At 36.3% G+C, this 10,397-nt stretch overlaps 1 protein-coding gene across 1 annotated transcript; it reads right to left on the bottom strand.

Moving 5' to 3' along the window:
* Positions 1 to 5,944: 5,944 nt before the first annotated feature.
* LOC21410253 (oxysterol-binding protein-related protein 1D) lies at positions 5,945 to 10,321 on the bottom strand. The gene is made up of 8 exons (XM_010102031.2): positions 9,366 to 10,321; positions 8,915 to 9,271; positions 8,552 to 8,636; positions 7,974 to 8,443; positions 7,503 to 7,658; positions 6,939 to 7,247; positions 6,455 to 6,799; positions 5,945 to 6,263 (listed from the first exon to the last, which is right to left on the bottom strand). The coding sequence occupies exons 1-8, from the start codon at positions 9,903 to 9,905 to the stop codon at positions 6,090 to 6,092; spliced, it is 2,436 nt and encodes an 811-aa protein (XP_010100333.1). The 5' UTR covers positions 9,906 to 10,321; the 3' UTR covers positions 5,945 to 6,089.
* Positions 10,322 to 10,397: the final 76 nt, after the last annotated feature.

Genomic DNA, 10,397 nt, shown 5'->3' with positions numbered 1-10,397 from the left:
TTGTATTAGGCGGCCCGAGCCAGGTCGGGCGGCCCGAGCCAGGTCGGGCGGCCCGAGCCCGCCCGAATTGTCTGAATTATTTAAACTTTTTTTTAATATTAAGTTATTTATATATATATATATATTACAATTTGAAATGAACACACGTACTATATCAAAAAATTATTTTTTTATTAATTTTTAAATTTGTAATTCATGATTGTCTCGTTAAAAACCTTACTAAGAAAAATCTAATTGGGATAAAAACTTGGCAAGAAAAAAAGAGTGCAATCATTTTGTGACGAATTACAAATTGTACAAACTTACATTGTTTATTAAATTACAAATACAATGTAAAAAGTAAATACATATTTACAAATTACAAATTTACAATTTAATTTGAAGCTGAGGGATCGTCTTCAGAATTAAATGTTAATCGATTAAATTCATCGATCCATTCTTGGCTTGCCGGTGAAATTGTATCTTGTAGACGTTGATCGGCCCGATCTCAATCCTTAATGCAAACCAAGGCTTCAACAATATCCTTTTGCAATGCATTCCGGCGTTCCTCAAGTATTCTTCCTGTCGTACTGAAGGCTTGTTTGGATGAAATAGTGGAGACTGGGATCGAAAATATATCCCTTGCCAATCGGTTAGAATTGGCCAAGTTAATGCCCGTGCCCTCCACCATTGAACTAAGTCAAACGATTCTGCCGTATTACCGACTACTAAGCCTTCACTGAGGTACGCTATAAGCTCGTTGAAGTTGCTGCCGCCACTGCCATTTGTTGATGAAGATCCACTTCCACTCACAGCTTCCGTTTGAGTTGTCTTCTTCTTCTTCTTTAACCCGAAAACATTCAAGAATGAATGCGGGTTTTCATCCTGTTGTTGCGGTTCCTGTACTCTAGAGTTTGTGTTTCTAAACCTAATCTCATATTTACTATAGATCTCATATTTTTGCCTTTATTATTGAAAATTGGTTCGTACAAGTGATGCCTAAAAATTCACCTAAGTTTTCTAAACCACTTTCTAATCCGTCTAATTTTAATCTAGGATCAAAAATTGTACCTAAACCATATAACAAAGGTAACTTAGACCAATATTTTTTTAATTTTTTTTCCATAGAATGAACATGAACTCCTAAGATTGGGTCTTCCCTATATTCGTGAAATAAAATATTAATTCTTAAAAGTTCTCCTAAGGCTAAAGGTGATGTTGGGTAGTGTGTTCCACTAAGTTTTAGAGTAACTTCATGAAACCTACCTAAAAATTGATACAAAACTTCGGTAATTTGCCAATTAAATGCGTCTATATGTCCTACTCCTAATTTTGTACACATATAGTTTGTTATAGCATCCTTATAAGGGATGCATTGTTGAAGCATAATATAAGTTGAGTTCCATCTTATAGGCATATCTAATGCTAATGCTCTATGAGGTATATTTAATGCTTGTAAAAACCTAAACCAATCTTCTTGTCTTTGGTTACTACCTTGAATCCATGCAAGACTATCTCTAATTCTTTTAATGTGATTACCCAGTTCTTTTACATCAGATTTAACTATTAAATTGATTACATGACATGCACAACGTTGGTGGAAAATAGTACCGTCACCGAATAGACTTAAATCATTTTCAAAGAATTCAATTGTTTTTGTATTGGCACTAGCATTATCTAATGTTATAGCCATTACTTTATCTCTTAATCTAAATTCATCAATTACATTTAAAATTGTGTTATATATTAAATCTGCGCTATGTGATCCTAGAACACATTTAAAACCTAATATTCTCTTATCTAAATCAAATCCTTTAAGTAATGTCCGGTTATAGCTAAATAATCTTTATGGCAATGGCAGACCAAATATCTATCGTTAACGCAACCCACTAGTCGAGTGTAAAATGTTTATTAATGCATCTTTTTTTTAAATAATTTTAATAAATCTTTCCTAAGAGTAGTTTTTGAAGTGAACTGTGCATTAGGATTGTGTACAACCTTAATATATCGTTGCCAATTAGGATGCTCTACAAAACTAAGCGGTTGATCTAAAGCAGCTATCATTCGCGTAACTTCCATACGATCTATTTGTGGATCGTATTTCTAAGTGGTTAGACCACCGGTTGCGCGATCAAAAGATAATTGTGTTTGGCGGAGTTCGGGTCCGCTAGATTGGCTAAGCTTTTGAAGACACTTTTCGGAGTGTCGTCTCAAGTGTATGGTGCCGTGAATAGTATCACCTTGTAATTTAGATAAATAATATTTACACTGAGCTATATGTTTAGTGTTACCTTCATTATCCACCTCGTCAATTATGTCAAAGTGATCCCAAACTGTCGAGGTACGCTTGCATTTCCTCCTGGAGGTTGCAACACTTGCCGACGTAGACGCAGACGCAGTCGCACTCACCGCCGCTTCTCCACGCCCACTATTGCCACCACGACCTCCAATACGTCCACCATGGCTTGGATTAGTAGATTGCTGCGTAACAAACTCATTAGTGGGAAATTGCCCTTCTTCTACATTGTGTTGGGCATCAACGGGAATACCACTATAACCAAAAGGATCCATTATAAAAAAAATAAGATGAATTTGAGAGAGAGAGAGAGCTTTAGAAAAATGTGAGAGAGATTGAGAGAAATTGAGAGGGATTGAGAGAGTTTGAGTGAGAAAAATGTGTGGGAGATTGGGGGTATTTATAGAGAAATTTTGGGGTTAAAAAATAATTTTTTTTCAAAAAAAAAAAAAAGGGATAAACAGCTATTTTTTGAAATTCGGGCAGTCGGGCAATTCGTGTTTTCGGGCAAAATTAAAAAAACTAGCCGTTTCGGGTAATTCGGGCAGTTGGGCAACTCGGGCAGGTCGGGTTTTCGGGGCAAAATTCAAAAAACTAGCCATTTTCGGGTATTCGGGCACCTCGGGCAGTTCGGGCAGGCGGGAAAAATTCGGATAAAATTCAAAAACTGCAAAAGTATCCCTTAAATTTTAAAAAGTTTTTTTTTTTAATTTTTCCCTCATACATTTTTTGACAAAAAATAAAGCAAAAAACAAAAACAATCTTAAATAAATTCTTAAATATATTTTGAACATTTAAACTCTTATTTTCTTTTCAAGAAAAAAAATTGGTGTATTAAAGGCAATTTTATCTTTTTCTCTTGTTTTTTCATCCATAAATAAATGCACGATGAATGAACTTGAAACAAAACTTTCAAATTTAAATTTAATCGGCTCTTTTTTTCAACTCTAGAATACGGCTCCACATGACGTGGAGAGTACTTTTCTCAATTAAATTAATGTGGCCTATTACTTAAATGGTGTTTAGTACGAGAATTTGTGTCATAATTTGTAACTCGTTACAATATTTTTTTTTTATAAAAAATATACGTAAATTAAAAATAATTTTAAATTCGTAAACTAAACCTCTCTTTGATCTAACAATAGCCAACGTGGAAAGCGATGTCGTGCAAAGTTGTATATTTCTGAAGCCATACCGTAGGATTTTTTTTTCTTTTTTTATACAATATGAAATTAAACTCACAATCTCTTTAGCCCTACAGTACCACTAGACCAATCGGTCTTAGGCTATAATAGGACTCTTTTTAAAAACAAATAAATAAATAACGAAAAAAAACTAGAAGGTATAGTGAATTAACTCGAAGAATGAAAAAAAGTTCAATGTGGAGTAAAATATTGTTTGGATGAAGGACTGTTGTTTGGATGAAGGACTGCAACATTCATAATCCCTACGGTATGTCTGAAAGCAAACGACAAAACCCCCTTTTTAGTTGCTTTATAAAAGGTCCTATGTGATTTTCGAAAAAAAAAAAAAAAAACAAGAAGAAGAGGAAGAAACGTCCTGTGTCGTTTATATGCTTTATACGTGACAACAAACTTGTTCATCAAACGACATGTCTTTTTGTAGACCAAGGACATGTTTGAAACAAAATCATAATTACCAATGTCATGTCGTTTTTCCTTGTTGACTGGTTCAATAGATGTCAATTCACAGGTAGACTCTCTATCAGATTTGAATTAAGAACGTCATGCTGTTTTGAGGAGAAAAACGACAACAAAATTTAAAGTGCTAAACGACTTGTATCTATCTATACAAATTTACGAGTAAAACAGCAATTTACCAATAAAACGGGATGATAGGGAAAGCGACTTGTATCTATCTATACAAATTTACGAGTAAAACAGCAATTTACGAATAAAACGGGATGATAGCGAAAGTTTGACTTCCAAACGACATATTGTTTAAGAAATTATTAACCGTGTTTAGTTGCACCATAAATTACGGACAACTTTTGTTGGGTCGGTGACTTGTTGTGATGCCGAAAGTACACGGCACCTATTTGTCAGCAAGTCCTGTCTTGGGATGTTTTTTTTTTTATTATTTTTGTTTTTCCTTATTCATGTTACTTATGATGTTTCTTCTTTTAAGGCCACTTGGTTTATTAGCTGTGAAATCAAGCACTTGACAAAGCATTGAAAATTGAAATCACCACTTCTTTTGCTTTTGCGACTATGTATAAAGAGCTTCACTCGTAATGAGTAAATTAAAGCTCTGTCATATTAAGGTTGGCAGGCACCTTTGCATGTTTGGTAAGAAGAAAGATGGAAAACAGGAAATAAAGAGGATAAAATCTAGATTAGCAAAAAACAAAAAAAAAAAAAAACAAAAAAGGGATAAAATCTAAAGGAATAAAATAAAGGAAAGATATGGTGCATTTAGAATTTATTTTAAAATAATTTTATTTTTTACATGAAAATAAAAATAAAAATATTTATAATCTCATACAGAAATTATTTTTAAAAATACGTTTGATAATTTTATTAAAAGATTATTTTTAGTATAAAAAATTTATTAATGTCTTTCTCTCTCTGTACTCGAGAGAAGAGAAAACGAAAATAAAAAATAAAAAACGATTAAAAGTCATTTTTTATTTCTCTCTCATTTTACACTAAACTAAAAAATCGTTTTCATTTCTATTTTTTATTTTTAATTGTGTCTCATTTTCATTTTTTTCTCAAAAAACGTAAAAAATAAAAACAAAACCAACTCTAAATATGGCCCTAGCTTCTCTCATTTTTTGTTTGCAAGAAAAAAAAAAAAGAGACTCACCCAGTTATATAAATTTATTTTTTTTTAGAAATTATTTTTAACACTAAATTAAACATAGTTTAATTTTTTTTTACATCATCGTTTCGTTTGTTTATTTTTTTTCCAAAGTTGGAAGCATGTAAAAATATTGAGCTTCTTAAGAGCCTATTTAGTTTGGTGATTCAAATTTTTAATTTAAGTTGAGATTTAACTTTATATTAAAAAGTTTATAAAAAAAAAATAAATGTCACTGTTTTTGAAAACTTTTTACTGTTAACTAAACTTGAATTTTAAATTCAAATCGATGAAATAAACCCAACTTAAATTTTCTACTTATTCCATTCCCAATTTCTTCTTAAAGATCCTAATGTCCCTTTTTCACTCTAAAATCCATCCAATAACTTTTTTCCTCTATTCTTTCAACTCTACCGGACATAGCATTACGGTCAATGATCCTGCGATTTTCTTTCTTTCTTTCTTTCTTTTTTTTTTTTTTCCCTGCTTCTAGAGCTAACCTCAATTCACAAGGTTATTTGGATCGATCGTTGTTCCTGTTTAGAGTTTTGGTGTCTCATTCCTGAAAACATTATTTGACCACGACTTTCCTTCAACCGGTACTAATTTCTTCTTTTGTTCTTTTTTTTTTCGTTCTTTTTTCTTTTTTTAAGCTCCTCTATTCCTCTTAAGGCGATCAACGAACAAATACAAACTCAATAGCTGTGCACGTTGAATAGTCCCAAAAGGGAAGTGGGAAAAGAGGAAAAAGGAGAAAATTTTAGTGGGAAATCCAGCAACCACAATTTAACGTAAAATGGCAAAACCTTTTGAAAACAAGCATTACAACATGGAGTTTTTCTTTTATAATTATATAATATGGCCTAATCTAAACTCGCATGAAGAAAGAGCAAGGGACATTAAAAAGAAGATGAAAAAAAAAGGGGGAGAGAAATGGATAAATAATTGAGCGGAACAAAATATTTTAGTTTCAATCTGGCTAAAATAACTCTTACTCTTCACCTGAACATGAAGGCAAGTCACTACTCTGGCCAAATATATCAGGAATTCCGTCCCAGTTCTTTTTGTCCCTTGTTTCCCAGTACCCACCTTTGTAACGGTAACACCCATCCTCATCCTTCTGGAACCAACTTGGCTGCCACCCTCTTTCTTGCAACTTTCTTGCCTGCAATCACCGTAAACGAAAAGTTCAAGTTCAACCCCCTAAAAGAAAAGGGCCCCAAAATTCCCTACTTGGATTTCAAATGACAAGTTCAGTAACAGTTTTCTCCAGCTACATAATGTTATGAATGATAATGATTGATGAATTTGAGTTTTCTTCATGCATATACTAGAGGGGGATCAATAGCTGAATACCTGTCTCTGTAACTGTTCAAGTCTTAGCTTCTCTGCATTGGCCAACTCATATTCTCCATTCTCAAGATGCCTTTGATCTGGTCTCAGCCTCGAGTCAGTTGGGGGCAATTTCTCCAATAAGCCGGGTGTTATCTCATTCAACGACATCGTAAAAGGTGAGAGATTGTATCTTGTCTTGGTGACATACTTGTCTCTTTCCCATAGTAACACAGCTTCCGTCATTGGATCATACCCTTTTGGCTTTGTAGTAGGATCTCCCAGCACATAATACATTGCTTCGTCCCACTTGCCCACTAACATCGCAACCTTTTCCCCGGTCTTATTGTCTTGCACAAATCCATGAACCTGACAAAAACATGAGGGAGAAGAGAGAAGGAAAAAAAAAAGAAAAAATCAAAGTGCGACACATCCTACAGATGATAATTTGTCTTTAAATGAATGCAAAGGCCTTTTATCTTTTGTCCCTCATAATTATGAAAATAACCTGATGCGGGTTTCGGTCAATGATGGATTGCTCTTTGAACTTGAGCTTGCAGGAGTAAGTGCCGCTGCCCTTGATGCGCATAGTGCCATAGTGATCACAGTAAATCTTTCCCAGTATGATATTGTATATAGAAGTGGTGACCTTGGTCCACTGAAATGTTTCGCCATCATCGAACTGCAGGGTGAGGACACCCACGGGATCAAGCTGTATAGAACGTCCCCAAAACTTGCCTTTGAGATTTGAGTCTGCCCAGAATTTCCAACTTCTTCCTTCACAGTGACAAGCAACAACCATGGGGTGGTGACTCACCTGAAGGTATAGAAGCTTGTTATATAAACTGATGTAGCTCACTAAACATGTGACAATACATAGGAATACTTCAAACTCAATAACTCTGAACAATGAGATTCAAAAAAGAGAGAACCACATGATCTTTTATCTTTGCCTATTGACGACGGGCAGGAAACTTGTGAATTCTCAAAAGGATGCTATCAGACGTGAAATGTCAAAGACTCAAAAAATATATATATATATATATATATATTTGGTTAAAAAGAAAGTTACTTTTTCAGAGAAGAAACGGACTCCTTTATCCGGATAGTCAGCCTCATATGTCTCTCCAAGGAGAGGATTAAATGGTTTGCACTGCCGACCTTCTGTTGACGCATATCCAGACACGGCAAAAGCTGCAACGTTAAGTATTCTCATTAATTCATTTCCCTGCAACACACGAAATCTTGATTGGTCAATATCTTCAGATAACTATGAGAGATAAATCTCTCTCTCTCTCTCTCCAAATAACTATGAGAGATAAATCTCTCTCTCTCTCTCTCAAAAAAAATCTATCGCGTTTTGTCAACATAAAATGCTGAACAAGAACAAAATACTATCTGACGTATAAATGCACGACAGTAAAGTAGTAGTTGTGGACTCAAGGCCAGCATATCGACCACTCATTACCCGGTTTTAAAGTTTACTAGGAGATCATCATTTCTAAGATTCGCTTCATAACAAAAGAACTGCTAAATAGCTAACCTGTTTTCCCCATGCCAATGCTCGATCAACCAAGTATGAATACTCCAAATCTTCGAAACATTTCTGTAAAGAAGAGAGTGGTTCATTAAAATAGACAGGAAGACAAACTCCAGATAAGTCCTTCCCAATGTTGTCCTTGATAATTGACCAAAGTCCAACTGGCCTCTCTTTCTCCTTTGGTTCAGGCAAAGTTTCCCTTCTTTTAACATACGGGTATTCAACGATCTTGATTTCCCTCTCAATTCCACGCAGACGATCAGAAATGAAAGAATCCCCTTCGAATATACAGCCATTGCCTGTACCTTCCCTGCTCCTATAAGAAGCACTTCTTAAAGAATCTGAAGACAAAAAGTCATTTGTATCAAAGTATGCCCCATCATCCTCATCTGTTTCAATATCAGCTCCATCTTGACTTTCATTATCTGCATCGGAATCAGATGCACTACCCTCCGACATGACAGAATAGAAATCTGTAACATGAAGAAAAACAGCATATTTTTCAAAACTGAGAAGAAAAAGAATATCATGCATCCCAAAGAGCAATAAAAGATGATGGCCACGGAATCAAAGTAACTAACCACTAAACCTTCTATTTTGTCCACAATATGACTCCCGTTCCTTTGTTTCATCCACAACAGTAGTTTCCAGCTCTATTTTCTCTGTCTGCAAATCAAATCCAAAAAAAAAAAAAATACAATCTTCAAAAACCACCTAAAAGTTCTTTTAGCTTCATTTTACTGGACTAAGGATCTCATAAAACAATACACAAAAGAAAATCACATGAAAAAACAAACAATGCCCACAATAAAATGAAACATTTGAAATCGAGAAAAGACAAAACTAGTAAACTACAACACACTGACGTCCAGAAAATACCAAGGAACTCCAAGATCCCCATCTTCCAAGCCACAAAGCTATTGTTATCAGAAAGACTTATATACCTCTAATAGTCTCAAGGTGTCCAACAAGAGAACATGCTTATGCTGAAGAGCCTTCATCTGGTTTTGAAGCTCCGAGGTTTCCGAAAGCATAATGGATTCACAGTCCTTGATGATTGCGTCCCCAATGCCCTCCTGCTGCAACCTTAGTCTAAGCTTCTCCGTCGAAACGACGACGTCTTCCGAAGGCCAGAAATCACTGCTCGTCAGCACTCGAGGGAAAAGATCCTTAGCAGCTACAAGTGCTTCTATCCACAAAGCTCTGTCTTCTCTGGAAACACAACGTAAGTGTAGAGTCTTTGTCCCAGTGAATATTGAAAGCCTCTTATCATCTGATTTACTCGCTCGTATTGAAGAAACCTGAAAAACTCCTTCAGATTTTAAAAATTAAATGAATATATAAAAACCTAAATCATGCAAAATGATGAAAAAGTAATTGACTTTAGTTTCAGACCTTCAAATGGACTTCGCCGAAGGGCTTGCAACCCCGAGCGTAGGCGCCGACGAGCCGATTGCTGCTCCAATTCGCCTTCCTCATGTACCGCAACGAATCCTCTCCGATCACCCTAACGCTCTTCTCCCTCGCCGGACTCATCAGAATCTTGTCCGGTCCGTGAACCTTGTAATAGGAGAGGACGCCATCTTCGAGCACGAACCACCGCGGCCTCCATCCCTTGCCGTAATTCACCCACTTGTAAAGAATCCCGGCAACTCCGCCCCCGCCGGTGGCGCCAAACACCTTCGAATCCCTCGTCTCGGCGACCGCGTCTTCCGCCTCGCTGTTCACTGTCGCCGCCGCAGCCGACGCCTTGTCCGATTCCGTACGTACCGACGAGACCTGAGCCGACAAGCTCGGCTTGTAGCCGTAGCTGCCGCCGCTCCTGATCGAGGCATCGACGCCTACCTGGCACTGCTGAGCCGGCGATTTCCCGACCACCGGATTGGCCCGGTCCCGGTCAATCGAGACCGGAGCAATGCAGCACAGCGGGTTCATCGGAACCACCACAACCAACAACAACAACGAACCATCCAAACGACGCCGATCACGAGAAATGCCCGCCGCACCTAGACCATCCCGATCGAGAAGCTTCTAGATACGGATCATTCGGGTCGGACTCTGAACGGAAAATGCAGAACCCGGTCGGAGCGAGATGTGGAAATGGCCGGCGAAACGGAACGTTCTAGAGAATGACATAAAGATCTCAAACGGAACGGGACTTACTAGCTATAGATCTCAAATAGAAACCAAAAAATAAAAAAAAATAAAAAAAGTGACAAACAAAAGAAAAACTCTACACTCAACTCACTCTTCTCTCACTGCTCAGTTAAATTTCTCTCTCAGTTAAACCACAAACTATATATGAATAGATGTGTAGATATATGAATTGATTATATATAAATGAAATAATATAATTATTAAAAAGAAAAGAAAAGAGAGTAATTTTGGTTTTTGGGTTTTGGGGGAGAGGGGAGACAGCTAACGTGC

This window comes from Morus notabilis, unplaced genomic scaffold, assembly GCF_000414095.1.
Source record: "Morus notabilis unplaced genomic scaffold, ASM41409v2 Scaffold99, whole genome shotgun sequence".
In the NCBI taxonomy this organism is placed as follows: Eukaryota; Viridiplantae; Streptophyta; class Magnoliopsida; order Rosales; family Moraceae; genus Morus; species Morus notabilis.
The sequence above is the reverse complement of the archived record's forward strand: the minus strand, read 5'-3'. Positions and strand labels throughout refer to the sequence as shown.